The following is a 20,957-nucleotide window of genomic DNA, read 5'->3' as shown; positions in this document are numbered from 1 at the left end:
GCTACTATTTAATGAAATGAAGAGCTTAAAACACACTTGTAAAAATCTAATTACTTTAAGCACAGCAGTTAGATTACACTATGCTGAAACGCCAACCCACATATGAATATATTAAAAGATACTTTGTCATTTCATTCAGTAAGAAGATGGAATTTGAAGATTGATTTTGATACAATTTTCACCACAGTCTGAGCAGAAATAGTTTTGCTGCAAATTAACAAGGGTTCGGTCTGTGAAAGAAAAAAACTTTCTGCATGTGTGCACACCTAATCTCCATTATTTTGTACTACTAGCATAGCAATACACTTACCCTGGTAGCGTATCTATCATCAAAAGAATGCTTTATCATCAAATTCTTGAGCACACTAATGGCAATCTGCCGCACATCTCTGAACTCTTGTAAGGCATTGCCCACCTCCCTTAGAAGCAGTCCAACCAAGAAGTGATTTTTACAGAATTCATCAGTTAATGAATAGTCCAGGTGAAGGTCTGGAAGTAAAATACAAGTTCCACATAAGGAATGGTTTTATTTAATCAATTTATCAATCAACTTAGGGCTGAAGTAGAACACAGCACACCAGACACAGCAAAGTCAATCTGGTCCCTCTTCAAAGTACTTTTTGTGTAATAAAAGAATCCAGTTCATTTATGTATTGGATTTATGACATCTTAAGAGAAACTTCAGCTTGAAGGGCTCATTATTAGAATGTCTATATATTTACAGTGTCAGCTGAGGAGGTGTACAAGAGTTTCTCATGTTCACTGTCATTGCTCAATACAGTAATCAAAAACCAGATACTAATCTCAAAGCAGTTTCATTTTCCAAAGAACTCTCAGAAAGGGAATCCCTTAAGTCAGAAAGAAGCATATCTGAGGCAGCACAGACATTATACAGACATTCTACAGGCTTTCTTGTAACTCACTTAAGAGCCAACCACATCACCTGAGATATCTTTTGCTCAACACAGCAAAACAGAGCCAGAAACACTTCTGATAAAGGTCTTCTTTCCTGGCTGAACTCCTAGTTCCCAGGGAGCAGCATTTTACACTGTTCTTTATTGTGCAATCACAAACACTGTCTTCTCCGGTTTTGCTGCTTTTTTAGGTTCCCTAAGCCAACAGCTCATAGTCTCTTTTCTATGAAAATATTTATGCAGTATTATTATCCAAGACACTCCCAAAGGCTGAAAAGCCAAAGACAGAAAGAAGTTCTAAGCAGCTGTTTAGCTTGTGGTCTCAAATCTTGCTATATCTTGTTCAACCATGATGAAAGTGTTAATTAGTTATACTCAACTTTACTAACATGGCAGAGTCTGCTGAATAAGTATTTCAGAAAAAAATTAACCTATTCTACAAAAATATGTTAGGCAGGTTTACTTGTTACTTGTGAAAGCACCCGCCTTGCCTCTGTTTAGTGATTTCTGCTGTAGTTCAGTGCCTGGAAGAAATTAATGTGTCTTCACAGCCACAAATGCAATAGTTAACATATTACTTGTTTTGGCACAAGGCTGGATGTACCAGGAACCCAACTGGGCTACACAGGACTTTCATGACTGAGCTCCTACACACACACATACAAAGAAAAGACTCACAAAGTGGAAGCCAGAACAAGCTACAAAAGAGGAATATAGAAGCATTGATCAAGTATTCAGGGAGAGTGCCAGGAAAGCCAAAGCTCAGCTGCAGCTGAAACTGGTAATAGACATCAAGAGCAACAAGATGTTTTACCACGGCATTAGCATTAAACCACCAAATAAGGAAAACACAGGGTATTTGCTAAATGGGAGCTGTGATTTAGAGACAGTGGGCTTGGGTAAGGCTGAAGTACTCCATAACTTTGTTACTTTATCCTTCGCTGCCATGATTCCCAGGCCTTAACAGTCCAGACACTATCTTCAAGAAAGAGAATTATCACCAGTGTGTAAGGATCAGGTCAGGGATCTCCTGAGAGACCTCCAGTCATGCAAATCCACACCACCAGATGAGATGCTGAGAGAGTTAACTGATACCATTGGAAGATCACTCACTATCACCTTTGTTAAGCCATGGTGAAGTCATTTTTCAGCAAGTGAAGAAGAGTGTGACTGGGAATGGGCAAAATTTACCCAGGGCAAATCATGTTTTAAGACTGGTAAACCTGTTTGTTTTAAGGGGAGAATAGCCAATGTCAACATGGTCACTGTATCCAAACTGGGACGTTTCAGTCTAGGTGAAGAGACACCCAAAAGTGAAAAATAGCTACATGGATCACTGGGCTCAAAGGCTGGAGGTTAACGGTTTGTACCCTACTTGGAGACAGCTGCAAGAGGATTTTCCCAAGGACTATCCTACCTAATACTACTTCATCAATGACCTGAACAAGGAGATGGAGTATACCCTCATGAAGCTTGTGGATGGGCACAGTCCATATGCTCAAAGGGCAGAGCTGCATTTCAGAATAATCTAGATTCTACAGAAACGGCAATTAAATTCCACTAGGAAAAATGCAAAACTCTGCACCTGGGATGGACAAACTTCCTGCAGTGGCACCAGCTGTGGAAGGACTAGCTTGGGATTAGCTCTGATGAAAAACACCTAGAGGTCAAGATGGACTGTAGCTTCAACAGGAGTTATCAAGGCACCCTGGCAGCAGTGAAGGCTATCAGCATACTGGGCTCTATCAGCAAGGTCATAGCCAGGATATCCAGGCAAGTGTTTATTCCCCTTTACTTGGCATTGCTTAGACATATCTGTAATACTGTGTGTGGTGTTTGGGCCTCCTAGTACATGACAATTCTGGAGTGAGTTCAGTGAAGAACCACTAAGGTACTTAAAAGGCTGGAGCACATGTCCCGTCAGAAGAAACGGGGGGAACTGAGCTTGTTTCATCTAGAAAAAGGAAGGCCTGGCATGATCAAAGCAGGAAACTGGGCTACAGACCTAATCAAGTCCCTTTAAATCTGAATGGATATATGAAAAGAAGTAAAAAGCACCCCAAGTCTCACCCCGCACACCTTCCTACAGGAGTGTTGCAGGCTTCCATAGCTAGTGAATTAAAAGCTAACTCATGGAAGAAAAAAAAAGCAAACTTAGTATAACATAGCAGGAAAGGGAGGCAGAGTAAAGGATGTAATTTACCATGTCTTTCTTTGGAAAGACTACTCTGCTGACTAAACACTTCCTTTAACTTTCAATGAAAGGATTAAAACTTTAGACGTCTATTTAACAATTTCAAGCTTTCCATCATCTCACAGACCTGATGAGTTACACAACGTACACATCTAATAATAAAAAGCTGACATATAAGAAATATGCCATACAACACTTTGGAAGAATTTACCTTGGTATCTCTGAACTCTGCCTTTTCCAAACGGCATTGGTAGATTCAAAGGTATGTAGTGCTCATGATTGCAGACTACACGAAGAAATTCAAATTTGAATTCAAAAAGAGTCTGCAAAAATAAAGTATAAATTAAACAACCGTGCAGTGATTTGAATAATATATTAAAAACAACTTTCTAACACAAGAGCATCTGATTCATGTCAGTCTTGCACTATGATGGATATAGATCTGTCAAAGTTCCACATGTCAGCACAAAATAAATCCAGAATAACTCGTACTTAACAACTGGTTCTATTGCCTGTTCCCATTGTCCAAAGTTTACTACCCTATTATGTACTGATGTAAGAAAAGTTTGGACACACAGCAGAAATTCTTTGCCATCTGATACCTGCTATCACCACTCCAGTAAGTGTAGCTTAATTCAATATCAAGTCTTCTAACTTGAGACTTCACGCACTCATGCGTAAAATTTCTGCTTAGTGGTGCACCCCCCAACCCACCACTGTTGTGATTCACATGCTCTAGGGTGGTATTGCACCAGAAGATGGGAATCAAAATATGAAAAAGTGGTTTGATGGAAAAAAAATGCTCTAGGCACAGAGCAGAGACATCTAACGTAACCGGGGAAATGTCTGAAGACTTAATGCAGGGCTCTATCCTCGTGTATCAAGAAGAGACAACACTTAAAAATAGCTTGTTTAAAAACACTGAGTACCTTTGGATCTCCTGGGGCAAAGCAGCTGATGTAGTTATTGATTTGCTTGAAAACAAAGCCTCTATCCATAAAAGTGAAGCACCTCTGGGGAGAACAAATAAAACCAAGATAGAATTGATTTACTACTGTGTCCACATTCAGTAACTATATTTCTGTATTTAATAAGTTTATTTTCCAAACACATTATTGACATTTCAGTTTGAATATAAAAATCAATAAAACAAGCAAACTAAATATATGTGTACATAAATGAATACCAAATTTTCCCTTAAGAGTGCTGAACTTAAACAAATCACAAATAAAAAGCAGTTTGAAAAGAACTCTATCTTGACAGAAATTAAAATGTCATGCCACTAGAAGTTTTATCTACCATTTTATTTCCCATCCTTTTTTCTCCCTTGGAGATATTATTGGCTGAAAAATGAAAGACACTGAAAGTCTGTCTACATAAAATGCATGCAAATGAAGCACTACTGAAAACTTTTCCAGGATTTGCAGGCAACCCAGATGATACTCTTAAAGGAAAAAAAAAAAATTCAAAATACATTTTGACTAAAATATAAATTAATTTCTTAAAATACCAAATTTCTGAATGGATGTCATCTTGATTACAGAAGATGCAAATTATACTTCAATGCATTTTAATGTGGACATAAAATCATATTTAAAAGGCATTATGCATATTCAGCTTTATATGAGTTGGCTTTAAGATTCTCTAAAATCCACGCAGAAGCAATATTATTGAAAGAATAACCAGAGAGTCCAAATCTCTTGTGTACCTACTTTTATAAAGGCAGCAAGGCTATGGTTTGCATTTTTTGAAGCCTCTGGATTGTCTCTGTACTTCTGAGTGATGTGTGGCATTAGCATATTAACAACCGTTTCCACTGCATGATGAAAGGAGGCAGAGAATCTCTGGTTTCTTAACAGCTAGAAATGAATTCAGATGCAATATTTAATATAGTTTATAACACTAGAATATATCAGAAAAATTGCTTTAGATAACATATAGATAATCTGGCAGGGAGAGAGGAAACAGTTTTCAAACCTTCTCATTTTCTAGGGGGAGAAGGAGCATTTGTTTAAAAGAAAATATTATAACATCCACTAGCATCTATTACTGAAATTCAAGCAAGGCAGTCTTTGATGACCAAACCACATGTACAAAAGCTTCTAAGTATAATGCATTGATATTGTTCTATACTGCAATAAACAACATAAGTTTAAGAATAAGAGGGAATCTCTTAATTTTACCCATCTTCCTTTCCAAAGCAGACACCAGCTGATTCACATATAATAACTGCATTATCAGACAGTCTTTTCTGTCTTGAAAAAAAACCCAGTTTTTGCTGTTCTTCAACTATCTTGGTAATAACTCCTTTGCCTTTCACCATTGAAGAAATTGTCACCCATGCTTCTTTCTTTCTCTTAATCCTCAGGAACTTCAAAATCCCAGTTCTTCAGGCTTCAGAATCTTACTCTCTGTGTTTTTAAGTTTCCGCAATCAGAACTCTTTTCTCTTACTTTTTGGTAGTTTGCCAATTGGCTTAAAAGATTTCCTCTTCTTTCATAATTTCCTTCTTTCCACTCACCACCTATATTACCTTCATCAATGAATCTCCACACTCTGACCAATATTGGTCAGTAAGTGCTCTTCAGCATTTTGGCACTGCAGAGTCTCTTTTATTTCTCTGCCTCTTACAACCTTTACCAAAGGTTCTGCCTCTTGTCTGAAGGGACTTAATGACATATGGTGTGAGGCTGACAACATTGACAAAAATTGTTTCAATTGTATGGTCATTCTGTCTTTTCTCTTTGAAAACTGAAATCAAAACATCCATGTGGTCTAAGTACTTTTATTTAAATAGTTCTCTGAATGACATTAAATGCAACACTCCTAGACAGAACAAGTCACTATCGAGGCCCTGCATAAATCAATGATTACATAATTTGCTCCCTTTGTGTTTGAATTTTGCTCCAAAACCTCCAGCTCTAGTTTTAAAAAAATGAAAAAATAGACAGTAAGGCTGAAAAGGATCCTTTTATAAATATAAACAGTACTCATCCATGAAACAACAAATAAGAACTAAAGATTGTGTTTGTGGGTATACCCGTGTCCTACAATGCCCTTGTAGCTCAGTCTTTGTTGAACAGTAATTAAACATAATTCTTTCTATAGAAATAATTTTGCTGCATAGAGAAATGCATCTTTTTATCAGATCTCATAAGCAGGAAATATCTGAGTGCCTGTTGCATTTATTACATTATCTAGTAAGACAGAAAAAAATCTAGCTAAATAATTTATTTTATATTTAAGGGGCTTGTAAATCAAGACACAGCGTTCAGGGTGGGAATACTTGCAAACTAGAGTAAGTTCTGTCTGCTCCCCTCTCTTTCACATTACAGAGAAGGTGACAATGAGGTTAGCTGAACTGGGATTCAAACTCTACTGATCACAGAATACTAAGTGCAGTACTACAAAGCTTTTTTCCTGATCATTGTACAACTGTTTTTTTTCTCATGTACTTCAGACTTCCAGATATATTCTAAATACACAGTGAAAATAGTGATAACAATATCACAACAACCTGATATGTTACTCAGCTGAGACTAAGTTGTAGACTTGAAACTTTCAGGACTTGTTTCAATCCAAAAGTAAACAAACTAAGAAGTTGTCACCAGTGCAAAAACCACCGCTTACAGGCTAAGCTTGTAGAAAAATGCATTTCTAAAATTTTAGCATTCTCCTTCCAGCATAGGAAATAACACAAAATTAAATATTGATACTTCTTACTACATACAGAAGACTGTAAATTTCATGACTCACTGTTCTCAGGATCATTTTATATCACAGTTACTGTACTACTCAGGAAAAAGCCCACATGTTTTCAGATAGTGCTTACATCCAAGTCCACTGTTATCTACTGCTCCCAACTTCTTTGTACCACAAGAATTTCAACTTCCTATTAGAGAGTCTGATGATTTACACAGACTGCTCTACTATATGGATTTTAAGGCATTTCTGTTCTTTTATATTAATGTTCAATCTAGCCCTGTAGTTTTTTCTATCTAATATTTCAGCTGATTTCTCCTGCTGCTTTCCTTCTCTCTTTTTCTTACAAAAAGGTTACTATTTACATATCAAAACCACATATATATTTTTTTTAACATGCAATAAAAATAAATTATTGGAGAAAGAAGAGACAATATAAATCTTCCTTTGGATATATTTTTGCCAGAGTTGACATACCTTCACTTTAGAGTTTTCTATCAAATGTTGAGCCATTGATTTTATCAGAACTTCAAAGAAAAACCATGAATACTGTAGAGAAAAGAAAACATTCAGTAAGATTGCCACATGCCTTCAACAACTATTTCAATACACTTAGTTCCTGTTCTTCAGTTATGACTAGATATGAACACGCAGTAAAAAGTACAGTTCAACACATACCTTAAGCAGCTTGTTACTTGTAAGGAAGTCAGCAGATGGCTTTAAAATTGTTGTCATTGATTTTGTCAACTCTTCATGTACTGTCTTATATTCAGAAGCAACATAGGGTTCTGCTTTATATGCATACTTGGGGAGGAAAACCAGAATTTAATATGAAATTATGGCATAATACAAAATAATTGAAATTAAATAGATGCAACTGAATTTAAATATACTCTTTCTTAGGGAAATAAAAGAAGGGAACATTCAATTTACTTTAACCTACCTTGACATAGGATCTCAGGTAGCTATCCAAGCCTTCTTCATGACACTGAGCAACAATATGGATAATAACCCTAAACAGAAATCAGAAAACAAGCAAACCAAAAAGAAAGCTGTGATTGCAACAGCAAAAACACTACTCAGTTACAGATTTATGTGATAGCCCAGACATCATATAGGCTCTATGAACCACTTAAAATTCCTTACCTTGTCACGTTGACTGCAACTTCCTCTTGAGTTGCTCTAGTGAGAACTCTGAACAACTGGTTTAGAACAGTTGGCAGGAAAGCTATCATCACATGGCCTTCCATAGCATGAAGGCTCTAAAAGAAAGCAGTAATACTGTCACTCCTGTGAATCGACTGCATTTAAATCATGAATTCTGAAACAATAACATTTATTGCAAGTCTTTTTCCAAAAATACATGCTGCTTGCACAATTTGGTGTTTCTTACCAAAAATCCAGTATAGAAAGTGACTGAGGATATTTTCCAATATAAATCTTTAGTAAATGTTTTCTACATTAAAGTAAATAGGGATACAAATCAGGTGTTATTAACAGCATTTTAGAAGCACTTTTTTGTACTTTTTTGTTGAAATGCACTCTAGGTAATGATTCAGTGAAAAGTCTGCCCCTGTGCCCAGCAGCACACTGACACTGACATTGGTATATTTTGCTGTTTCAGCCACCAATGCAGACATTTAGCAAACACAAAAACATGCAGATTTCTTACCTGTGATTAAGTGCAATACTAATTATACTAGTTAGCTGCTAAACAATAAACTAGCAACTATGTTAAAACCCAGGATGAAATAAAATCCCTAACCACTTAATGCTGGAAATTGGAGAGTGAACTATTAACAACAACTTCTTCCTGATATGCCTTTGCAATCCATCACATGCAAAAGATATTACAGACATAACCACCCTAACAGAAAAGGCAGTGTACAAAATTCATCCTACAAAGTTTTATGCCACAAAATTCCCTGGAATCAAAGCGAATTTGACAAAAGGGAGTGTATTTGCTTAACGTGCATGCAGATAACACATGTCAAACATTTCTATTTAGTGTTAAGTGTTAAGCAGCTGTCTTGTCTTTGACTGTTTGCCTGCACATCCACGCTATTCAGGAGACAAAATGGTCTTTCTTCCTATGTGATCTGTGTCAGAAAAAATTGAAGTGGAAACCGAGCACTCTATTGAGCTAATCCTCAAAGAGAACTGAAGACATGACAATGATGACCTTCTAAGCAAAATTTTAGAAAAATTAAGAGTCATGATTCCTTACATTCTCCATACACAGTTCAATTTGATTACTTTGACAAACTAAGCCATTAGTGTTTTGAAATTACCACTCATAAGGCTGACCAATACTGTCTCATTATTTCTATGTAGTTTCCCCTTACATTGCAATTGAAAATTTATTTAAGGCAGAAAGTATCTTTGTGGGTTTTTTCCACAGCATATTCCATTAATACGAGTCATAGTCACAGTACCAATTCTCACACTGAAAAATGAGACCTATAAAATGTCTGAAGCTCCTAGGTTTTGGAAAAGCATAAATAAATTATATAATCTGTTATTCACTGCCATTTTATACCTTAAGATATTTTACAAGATCAGTTCCCAGTGCACGAGCTCCGGACTCTGTTTTCTGACAGTACTGAAAAAAATTATGCAAGTGCTGGTCCTGTCAAAGACAAAAAGAATAAATTAAACAATATCTAACTTTACTCTCTATAATCCATTTAAAATATTTATATGTATAAATACATATGTTTGTCCACAGATTCAATTCTCAAAAATAAGAGTTGAAGTGCACTGTTCTGAAGACTTATTTAGTCTTATTTTTTTAAATGAAATTTCCAGTGTATTTTGAATACCTGTTATACAAAATGCCACCTATATTTGCATCCAACTGACATGCAGAAAACAGCATACTTAATTATCCCAACCAATCATAATGTTTTTTATGAACAGGTCTAGCAGGACTCATTGCTTTGCAGACACGCCAGTAAACAGCTTTTAGACAACTATGACCTTTCAACTAACTGGAAAATTCAGACTGGAATGGATGACAGGAGACAAAAGGCTCATATTTTGAATAGCTTCCATTTAAGATCTTCTGTTTTTCACATCTGATGTAAAAGAAAGAGACCATGAGAAAAGCCCAAGAGACAAAAAAAGAGATGAACACACTGAGTTTAAGAATCTTCCCATATATTGTATATACATATTATAAACATACATTTTTCCTAAAACGTTCTCTAATTTAATTGGTTTTGTAACTCACCTGTGTATACACAGTTGACACCAGATGAGTGGATATTTTTAACAGTTGTTTTCCTCCATCTACCCATTTAATTTCAGGACCGGAATGCTGCACACACACATGAGGGGGAAAAGTAAACTAATGTAAGCAGTATATTAAAGCAAAACAATTAGTTTACAGTACCATTAACAACACTTCTTTCAAAAAGAAAAAAACAGGTTGAAGAAATGTGTGCAATGAATAAAGTCATAAAAAAGGAAAATTACGCAGGCAATATTACCAAAAGCATTTATGAAGCTTAAAATGTTTTTTAAAAGTCCCACAGTATTTTCCTTGATGGCTAACAAAATTGATTCTCTGTGCATCACAGATTCTGTGTTTCCCCTAAAACTCTGCAAAGAAACTTCTGACTAGAGAGAAATGTTTACTATTTTCTCAGAAAAATAACACAAGAATTTCCACAGATACTCATAAGGCTTAAAACTTGTCACTGACAGGTAGCACCCAGTCCTTCCTTCTCGTCCCATTTCCACAGAACGGAGAATGAGAATGCTGACCCTGACAGACAGTTAGGGAGATTTTATTGATAAATCTACAACTAGTCATATTGGTCCTAACCTTCTATGCATGGGCATGAGCAGAGACGAACAGCAGAGGCATAAAGAATACACCTACAACGTGAGAAGATGAAAGATGTGAAGGAGACGATGGTTGGAAAGCTTACAGCAGAGTTTAAAAAAGAACAGGTGGTAGAACAGGAGGAGAGCAGCACATCTTGCTGTTAATTTTAGGTCTCTTCCTCCAAAAGTAGTCAATTTTGTCTCTGCATTTCAATCTCTTTGTCAAATTCCCTATCACATTTTCATTTTGTATCCTCCTTGGTATGATTTTTATTACTACAGTTATGCAAGCTTTCTGCTTTGAAAAATACAACCATAAATTTAACTTGTGAAGTATAGAGATCACAAAAATCAAGATGTGAGAATAAGACTTGTTCAGGAATAAAAGACTTACTGAAAGGAGACAGCATGAAATGCTAAAAAAAATTTAGTAAAGGACTTCAGATTATTTGCATACCTTCATAAACTCCAAATAATTTTAAATGTTTAAAAATTACTGTAACTTCTAGTTAACTATTACTATAGAGAATGAAACTTAAACATTTCTTAAGTAGATCAGCTAAATAACAACAGAAGTATGTAACAATGTAACTTTCTGACTTTTACAAGAATTTGAATCAACCTGCCCTAATACATTTTTTTTTGTCTCCCGTTTCTCTTTGAGTTTGTTTGTTTCCTCTAAGTCAGACATCTAACTTTTGCTAAGCATTCAATTTCAACTATAAAAGAAAATAAATTCTACTAGAAAATTACTTAAATCTTATCAGCAGGCTGGGGAATCACAACCAAACCTTCGCTCCACACTGTTTCTTTTTTTTTTAAGATTAGAGCCATTTTCAGCAACATACCTTTCCAACACCCACTTCTTGATAACTAAGATAGCCTGATGGAAGATTTGCTGACACTGGGATTTGTTGCTCATTGGTGACCACTCTTCCATCTTTTATCAGAGGAAGCCAAGAATACCCAACTATAGAATATGAAAGGCAGGTAATTTTAAATATTATGAAACTTATCATAAACCCTTACAACAAAAGTCTTACCAAATAATTCTGACATGTAATTCATGAAACAAAAAATATTACTGTAAAGGCCAAATAATTTCAACTGAAATAACTACAAAACATTGAAAATGCAAAGTAATTGTCACTGATTTTGAGAAACACCATACATTTGATGGACGTTCTAAACCATGATTTGAAACATTTAAATTAGAAGAAATATTTTATTAAATCTTTCAGTCAGCACTATGTAATTAGAAAGCATTATATGGATCACAAAAATCATGGGTTTCCAGTTTAAGCATACTTCAAAAAATTTCCCTAGCGATTACTGAAAGTAAAGCATTAGTGTGCAAACCTTGAGTTTCAACAACATCTTTCTTCTTTGTACTCCCTTTGCTTGAATTATCACAGCTGACATGGTAGAAGGTGAACAACAAATGGTGCTTTTCATGTAACTGAGTGGGCAATTCTATTTTAATCTGAAAGGCAAAGAAATCTCTGTAGAAGTTTTCAGCTAGAGCACTGACATGTTTTACTAGTTCTACATTTGAAAAGCTTTTCTAGGCTGCATGTTATTTGAAGTAAGGCCACGAAACAAACACGCAAAACTTACTTTTAAAACGTCCTTAGAAAGGTGACCTGATTTAACTGAGAATTTTGCCATCCTCTAGTATTTTCTTGTATTTTGAAACTCACATAGTACCTGATCTGGTAGAAGTTACCTCAGAAAGGCAGCTTACCTCATCATAAAACTCTGGGTTTTGATGGTGATGCAGAACAGCAGCAAATGCACTTCTAGTAAATACTGGTCCACCAGGCCTACCATAGATACACTATGAATAGAGACAAGGAAAAAAGAACAAAAAGACTCCGTGACCCTTTTTTACTCTCAGCTTTGGATGTTTCAGAATTTGAAATATTTTAACTTGTCTTTAACTTGGTTTCTTTACATGATGTGTAGTCTTGCCTGCTGTGCAGTAGAGCTGACACTGTGATTTCACTTTGGATGTCTCTACATTTCTCTACTTCTGTTCTTCCAGGCAACTTTTATACACTGTGATAGCTCATAAAAATGGAGGTTGGCTCTGAAATTGATCTAAAGCTTTAATGTTTTAACTTACTGGGGAGCAGGCATAAGCTACCCTCGTTTGCAACAAGTTTATTCTTGGAATTTTAGTAAAGAAATATTAAAGACACTAAATGCTCTGAGGACTCCTTAGAAATCCCTTAAATCAGAAACAAGCAAGCCATCCAGAAGTCACTCTCAAGCCACCATCCCAAACTAGATTAGTTAATCCAGTACTACTGTGTTACTTAGCTAACTGCTCACTATTTACTTCTATCAGCCACAAAAATGAAAAGACTGACCTTCAAAGGCAAAGAATCCTCCTCATCAGAATCCTTGAACTCAATGCACACTGCAATATTTCTAGCCTAAAGCAGTTGTTAAAAACATAAATCCAAGCAATTAATCATAAGGATCATCACAGATATAAATACATAAACAATCTTAACCAACCCCAAGAAAGAAGAAGGTACAGTTTTCCTATACTCACCTTTGCAAAAGTCTTTTGACTGTCATATTTTAAGTGCTTTGGATAAACATAAAGATGATTGTTGTAGATGGTAAAAGGCTGAGTGCATTTTGGTATACAGGGAACAAACTCCTCTATTTCAAATGCTGTTAGTGTCTTGATACTGTTTTCAAACTGTTTCATGGGAATGTATGATGAGTTAACATAATCTGAAAATACATTGAAAAAAACAAATAAAGCACTGAAGAGGAAAAAGCCTGAATGTCCATTTAACAGTGTTTGTTAACACTTACTCGGAAAATCTGGTGACACATTGTCAATTGTAACATCCAGATTTCCTAAAATAACAGGAAGTTTGGCCATCTTTTCAGGTCTGTAGGAAGGAAAAAAAATAAAACAAAACCACCTCAGTCAGGCTACATGCAAATCAGATGCAAGCAAAACAGATAATAGGAAACAGAGGCAAAAGTAATATCCTGAAATAGGAGTATGAGAGGAAAGGTGGTTTGAGGGTGCATGACTGATCTGGTCTTGCTTTTTGCCTAGATACGCAGTTTTCTCTTCCTTTAAATTCTTAGGGGAAAAAAAAAAGACTCAATACACCAGTGTGTCAAAGATCATGGAAAAACACACGTTTTTTCTTCTTTAAATCAAAATGAAACACTTTGTCCAAGGCAAGTTTTGTCTGCCATGTAGTAAATCACTTTCATTTGCAGCAAAGAGGGAACTGTAAGTAAGTTTTCTAAATCTCAGTGGCCACTGATAAGCATTCATGGTGGTAGGATAAACCCGGGGGAAGAGAAATCAACAAGTTCCGACCTCCTCCTTTTTCTAGACTAACAATTCACCCTGCAAAACCCACCAACTATAGATGTTATCTTGTCGCTGCTATTTCAGAAACATGAAGTACAAGTATTTTCCATGGCCAAACCATGCAGAACCCTTTACTAGTAAAGATAGTCAGCAGCACGATTTTTTTAAATTATTGCACAGCAAGTGGATGCAAAGTTTTCCCAAAATACAATCCCATGCTATGAAACAAACTTATGGCTGGAGTTGGGATTCTAATTCCAATAGATATGCCTTAGACATTAGAACCTCTTTCTTACTGTAATTGCTGTGAAATACTGTACATGGTTCCACAAACAGGATGCTAAAATACCCAAAAGCACTTCCTTAACTCACAAAGTGGTGGGGCAGGATAATTTACTGTTCATTTCAATTCCAGTAATAGCATTTAGGGCAAGGAGTATCAGTACGCAGAGCAATTTCACTGCTATGTAAAGTTCAGTGAAACCTTCAGCCACTTGCTAAAACTGAGCTAAAATATCTATTACAAACCTCATCCCCTTACCAGATTTGGTAAGCAAGAAAAAAGAAACTATATCCTGTGCCTTTGTGCTTAGTGATTGTTCAAGTTAGTACCACTCCTGCTAAGTGTACTGTAACAGAAGTGGAAACTTCTTTGCAAAGCAGCAGAGATAGCTCTATTATTTTACATCCTGTTTATTAAGGGGATTAATGACTTCATGAACATGGTCATCTATCAGTAATATACTCTTAAGCCTTGCACACAAACTGATGAAATCTTTAAGAATACTTTGTGAAAAAAAAACCATAACCAAAGTTCTGTTATTTAGCCATCCTGGGACACGTGCATTCGCAAGGAAGGTGGGCTGGAGACTTGCTTGAATCCCTTTCCCTGAGAGCCAGCATCCCCTGTCCAAGGTCAGGGAACAGATGATTTATGCTCATACTTGTTTTCCTTTGAGAAACAGAAGAGCATATTGTGCAAACATAACTCCTAGCACAGAGATACTTCAGGATATGATGTTGATTGCATGTTACGTGTGGGATAATACTTCAGTTCTGCTTGTAGCCCCCAAACACTGTAAAAGAAAAATCTGTAGCTTGTTTGAAGGCCTTGATTATATTTATACAGATTCTGTATTTGATGTGAAAGACACACATATATATACATGTATCAAAATATTAAATGTTCCAGTTCAAGACCATTAAAAATATGGTGTGGTTAGGGTTAGGAGTGAGGGGTTTCAGGTCGGTTTGTTTTTGTTTTTTCAAGTGGGGAAATCAGACTTACTTCCTGAAATCTGCTAACAATTTCAACATGTCTTCATTTGAGAGCTTATTACTGTCTTGTCTGAAGAGAGCAGAAAATCTTGCATTTTTGTCCAGGGTTCCTGAGGCATCTTTAAACAATGTCCTGAAAGTAAAAATCTTGCTTTCAGCTGAGTTTATGAAAGCGTTGAAATTCATTTCAGGAAATTTCTTTATTACAAATCAGAATATACTGCATCATCCTTCATATTAAGCACTTAATATTCTTGCCATTGTAGGTGAGTTTAGCATATAAATAGCTCAGTCTAACAAAAAAGTGTGAACCATGGCATTCTTAATAACATAAAAAATATTGGCAACAGAAAACAGCTGGCAATGTTAATAGTTTGAATAATAATGTAATGAATCTTTATAACTTTTTTCCTACTACAGAGCTGAAGGGTAAGTTTGTTGCAAATCTTTGGTTAATTGAAAGCAAAACAAGAAATAATTTAAATAGCACATTAAGTTTTACAAGATGGGAGATGCAAAAAACCATGTTAGAGAAAAGTTAGGAAAAAAATACAGATTGACGAGATTTGTCCTCACCGAGCTGCCCAGGCAAAAGGCATTCTATATTGACCTAATCTCTGGCATGCCTGCTTAGCATTCTTCAAAACTTTCTGTGCAACCTGCAAGGGACATAAGATTTGAAAAGCTACGTTTTTCTGAACCATTAGTACACAAGAAAAAAACCCACATATTGACACTGATATCAATTAGAAAATCTTCTTTAGAAGATTAAAGATTGATCCTAAGTATGTGAGGGGAAAGACAACTGATAATGCCTCTTAATGATTCATTTCAGGTTAAGCACAGCCTGCTGATTTCACAGTATTTCGTGGGTGAAAACAGACCCTCCTACACTTCTGATACAAAATACTTAATTAAGCAAGAGAAATATTATTATATACAGAATATAGATGGAAAGTTAGAGCAAAATTCAACTGTTTTTTAAAACAAAACTCCAACTACAAAAAAGAAACCCCAACAATTCCTCTCTCACTTGCTCCCCTGCCAATATCCACCTCTCACCCTGTGTACCAAAACACATTCCTGCACAATAAGTAGTACCATACCCTGCAATATTTGTATTACAAATACACACAAACTGTGGGGAAGAGTTGTATGAAGATCACATGGACAACCCTATGTAAGGGCATTGCAACATTGTTTACATTAAAAGTTTAAATTCTTGATTTTGTTAACTTTTAAATGAACAAAAGACTCCATTATATAGAACAAACACAGACAACAATCAGAGCTAGAAAAGCACTGGTTTGAGATGTTCAACACTAAGCTGAACCACTTGGGCTTCTCTTTTCCAGAAATCAGCTTTTCCTGTGTGTCCACACAGAGCAAAACTATTTGCCAGAGGCAAAGCCACCTACAGAGTAAAACTCCCTGAGTATTAACCCTGATCTGTGCTGTAGATATTATAAAGAGCTGATTCTGCTCATGTGTTTGAGTGGACTCCCCATTACCCTTTCCTGTAATAAGGGGGAAATAGCACTCGGAAACATAAAACCTTGGTAAGTATTCAACATTTAAAGGGAGAAAAAGTGATTTTTTGGCTATAGAATTTGCTGCTTCCATTTTCCTTTTTTCTCGTCCGGAGTAGTAATTTTGCAGGGAACTGGAACTCGCTCCCTACACTGACCCACATGGAGGCCTATACAGCTGGTACTGTTCTATTTTGTTTCAGATTAATACAGTGCAGTCCCTGAGAACCAGAACAGAAGAAAAATTCAAACTAAGCATTCATTTGTCTAAAACCATAAGCAATTGAACACCAGAAAGCGTAAGTTAATGTAACCATGAGCATTCCTATTGTCTACTCCCATCGTACAAGGCAACTACAAGTCTAGAACTCGGCATCAAATATGGGAACACTTGGGCTTACTTAACTTTCCCCCATGGCTCAGGCCCAAGCACACCAAAATCACCCACTCAGTTCAGGTTTATTTTAACTCAGTAACCGTCAACATCAAAACCGGACTCCTAAAATACAAAGCTGCTGTTTTCCAACAATAGCTGGGGGAGAAAAAAAACCAACTCAAGCATTCCTGGAAAAACAAATCAGTAGGCTGATCTATATTAAGACCAAGTGAAAAATACATGGTTTTTTACATGTAGCTTTGCCAGAATCAAATTTGTAAGAAAGAACACTGTTGCTCTGCAAAGACTGAAAGTTAACTGTTTCTTCTTAGCTGAAAACAGGCAGAACGTCAACAGTAGCTGGCTGACACTGCTTACAAAAACACTTTTCTCCTGTATGCTGGTCCAGCTACTTAAGCATAACTGTAAATCAACAAAATTAAGCCTCTACTTCTTCACTGACAAACGAGAAGAAGCAAGTAACAAAACTTCTGTAGATGTGTTTCAGAGAACATCAAAATGTTATGTCATCCTAGATTCCTGGAAACTTAAGATGTTCCAGTGGATTATTTCCAGAAGTGATTTGGGGTTCTATCAAATCTGCAAAGCATTTTATAGATAAAACCAGAAGCTTAATCATCTCATTGGTTCTGGAGGAAAAAGCCAGCAAGTGTGCAGATAAGGTTACAGTAAACTATTGTCACCAAAAAGTGAGAAAAAAAAAAAGTCAACAATGTTACACTAAGATGCATTAACTAAGAGAGACATACGGTTAATTTATGATCTATATTTAATATTTCACTGTTTCACCATTTTCAACTCAACTTTTACACTGAAGTCCAGTATTCTTTTGTCAAAACAGTTTACTTAGACATTATAAAAATTACATTGTCACAATTATAAAAAGTGAAATAAATGTTTCCAATGAAACGTTCTTTTATCGATAATGTAATAATAGTTACTGAAAATAATTTAACATACTACATCAAATCATCCAGTTATATGAATTTACTATAAAACAACTAAGATTTTGATTTATATTGATTAATTTGAAATCAATCTGGTTTGCCTCAGCATTTTTTTCATACCACAGAAGAAAATAACATACCTTTGATGAATCTGAACTTTTCATATATGGTTCAGCACAATGTGTAATACTTCCCTGTAATACCTTTTCTATTCTAGCCACAAGGAAAATGTCAGTATGAGGACATGTGACTGAGAATATTCCCTAGAAATAAAATGAGAGATAAATATAGAAGGAAAATGCACATATTACATCACATAAAAGAAAGCCAATGAAATAACATAGGAAACTTGTATCCAAAATCCTACTAGTTCTTCAGGTTACTAGTTCTTACCTGCTTTGGATATTGCAACACAGTTTCATGAATGTCCAGAATTCTGTGTAAACTATCACCACTGCCATTCATCATTTGTTGAGATGCACTGGACAGCATGTGCCTTACTGAGGCGTGGTTCAAATCAACATGGAAATCTGCTGAAATCTTCCTGTTGTTTTTAATATCAAATAGTGACAATGTGACAAAGAAAGGTTCTACCTAGACATTAAAAAAAAAAAAAAAAAAAAAAAAAAAAGAAAAGGAATCAATTATCAGTGCTGGCATCTAGATCACTGCAAAAATGTGTATAAAAAGATAAGTCACATTTTCATAAACACATATGGCCATCACCCTAGGTATTACGGACAAAATGTAAAAGACAGTTAAAGAAAAACTTCTCTCTCCACCATCCAACAAAAATATTAGCAGCAAAGTTACTTTTTGTAGGATTTAGGCTTTCATTTTGATTTAAAAAAGCAAAAACCCCCATAATATAAATTTCCCAATCACAGCAAGGAATCCCTGCCATTAAGGATAGTGCCAATCAAATGTTAAGACATTCATTTCTGAATTAACAGAAAGTAATTAGATTCGTTATTTACATTTGTTGTTGGTCCTTCTTCATTTTCTGCGATGCAGCTTTGCAAATTAAAAGATAAATCATTACACCTTACAAGAATTTTTTTTCCAAATTTCTCTTCAAATGGCTTCACTTCTGGTTCAATACTAGAAAAGTCAAGTTTCTTTAAAAAGACAAAAGAAAAATTAAGGTAAGTTGGTTTTCATCTCAAAAGGATCAACATAAAAAAACCTGCTTCCTTGTAAGAAGTCTAACCTGTGCATCTGGATCCAAGGCAAAAAGTTTAACTCTGCTTTCAGTTTTCAGCTTGATTTCTGCTTCTCTGGTACTCTGTTCAAAATAAGAAGAAAAGTTTTGGTATCACACTATTAAAATGGGCTTTAATTTCATGCCTTTTTCTGTGATGTTCAAAGCTTCACACATTTTTGATTCATGCATTCATTTCTCCCTTACTGAGCTTTGTACCTCCTTAGTTTACATTGATCCAACAAGACCAAGCAAAAGTGAGAGTCTCTTCTCTAAACGCTTTTTTCCAGTCCTAGAGATATAAAAACTTCCGTCAGCAACATGCAACCTTCCAAGCTCATGGGAAGTACACTTCAGTGTAACTTCAATATCTGCCTCCTTAAACAATAACTTTCATAACCCTATTTCATTTAAATAAAAACACGTAGTATGACTGTAGGTTAAAGCTCAGAGCTATCCTGAGACCATAAGACTGCTCAGAAAACAACAGATCACCTAAATTAAGAAACACTATCATAGCTCTCTTTCTTTTTTCTTTCTCTTGGTTGCTTTTTTTTTTAACTTTTCTTGAGCTCTACTGCCAAAGAAGTGGTTTTCCTGTGGGTAACTGGAGAAAACCCAAAAACTTCCAAAAGATAAACCCCTCACATTTAAAAGTAACTTTGCAGAGTTCACTGTACACTGCCTGGGATTTGTGGATACCTATCTATTAACAATAAAACAAAAGTGAAGTGGACCAAAATAGAATGTGAAAACTGATGGCATATGTAGGTTACCTTTTTTGAAAGAGGTATTATTTAAAGAGTATTCTATGATTTTTAAAGTCACAGAATATGACAAATGCACATATGCATGTGCCAAAATTACCCATGCAGGAGAAATGCCATTCTTAAAGTAGCAGCTGGCTAAACAAGGATACAAAAATATTACATTACAGGCAGGTGTTTCTTTTTGGATCAGCCTGTATGGGTTAAAAGAAGTTACAAACCCAAAATGCTCATCACTGACCATCAGAAGGAAGTGATCTACTGTCTACATCTGCTTTGCTGGAGACTGAAGCAACTTCTACTATGTCTCAAGAGAAAGAAAAAACAAAACAAAAGAACATAATCTCTAAGAGCTCATAACCCTATTTTTAGGTTGATAACAGGAACTTAAAAAAGAATTTGACTTAAAGGATGTATTACAGAAGAAAAACTTCTGAGGTGCTACTTTGAATATAAGTGCTCCAATAGTTTTTATTTACTTTACTTTGTTAACTTTAACACAAAAAGAAGAGAAGAGGAGAGTTGCTGTGAAAGAGACGACCCAGATACTCAATACCAGCAGAGTACTGGCAGAATTAGCTTGTTGAATAACTGGTATAATTGAGAAATACAGGAAATGTGAAAAAGTTTAAGGATGGCAAGAAAGTTGTGTGCATGTTTTGCAAAGGTAATATTTAGTGGCAAGAACTGAGGAAGAAGATTACCTAGCCATAGGAGCTAGACAGAAACTGTTTCAGCTAAAGCATCTTGAATAGTTTTTAGATTCTTCAGTGTTTTGTGCACTAAGACCAGATGAAAACATGCATTTTTGACTGACAGATATGGGGCAGTTGTCAGAACTCAAG

The 20,957-nt window shown here is 35.6% G+C and overlaps 1 protein-coding gene across 12 annotated transcripts in view; it reads right to left on the bottom strand.

The window, feature by feature from the left end:
• Positions 1 to 20,957, bottom strand: part of DOCK9 (dedicator of cytokinesis 9) — a 112,917-nt gene that overhangs the window by 35,761 nt on the left and 56,199 nt on the right. For all 12 annotated transcript variants that reach the window (XM_017732606.1, XM_017732609.1, XM_017732611.1 and 9 more), the window contains exons 10-31: positions 19,355 to 19,429; positions 19,122 to 19,262; positions 18,538 to 18,738; positions 18,285 to 18,407; positions 15,848 to 15,930; positions 15,282 to 15,404; positions 13,474 to 13,553; positions 13,202 to 13,389; positions 13,014 to 13,079; positions 12,386 to 12,478; positions 12,001 to 12,124; positions 11,490 to 11,611; positions 10,043 to 10,129; positions 9,350 to 9,439; positions 7,957 to 8,072; positions 7,754 to 7,823; positions 7,489 to 7,614; positions 7,288 to 7,359; positions 4,821 to 4,967; positions 4,038 to 4,121; positions 3,320 to 3,431; positions 311 to 489 (exon numbers count right to left, since the gene is read on the bottom strand). In XM_017732606.1, coding sequence (XP_017588095.1) covers positions 311 to 489; positions 3,320 to 3,431; positions 4,038 to 4,121; positions 4,821 to 4,967; positions 7,288 to 7,359; positions 7,489 to 7,614; positions 7,754 to 7,823; positions 7,957 to 8,072; positions 9,350 to 9,439; positions 10,043 to 10,129; positions 11,490 to 11,611; positions 12,001 to 12,124; positions 12,386 to 12,478; positions 13,014 to 13,079; positions 13,202 to 13,389; positions 13,474 to 13,553; positions 15,282 to 15,404; positions 15,848 to 15,930; positions 18,285 to 18,407; positions 18,538 to 18,738; positions 19,122 to 19,262; positions 19,355 to 19,429 — 2,502 coding nt within the window. The remainder of the gene's footprint in view (positions 1 to 310; positions 490 to 3,319; positions 3,432 to 4,037; positions 4,122 to 4,820; positions 4,968 to 7,287; positions 7,360 to 7,488; positions 7,615 to 7,753; positions 7,824 to 7,956; positions 8,073 to 9,349; positions 9,440 to 10,042; positions 10,130 to 11,489; positions 11,612 to 12,000; positions 12,125 to 12,385; positions 12,479 to 13,013; positions 13,080 to 13,201; positions 13,390 to 13,473; positions 13,554 to 15,281; positions 15,405 to 15,847; positions 15,931 to 18,284; positions 18,408 to 18,537; positions 18,739 to 19,121; positions 19,263 to 19,354; positions 19,430 to 20,957) is intronic.

This window comes from Corvus brachyrhynchos, unplaced genomic scaffold (genome assembly GCF_000691975.1).
Source record: "Corvus brachyrhynchos isolate BGI_N302 unplaced genomic scaffold, ASM69197v1 scaffold12, whole genome shotgun sequence".
Lineage (NCBI taxonomy): Eukaryota > Metazoa > Chordata > Aves > Passeriformes > Corvidae > Corvus > Corvus brachyrhynchos.
The sequence above is the reverse complement of the archived record's forward strand: the minus strand, read 5'-3'. Positions and strand labels throughout refer to the sequence as shown.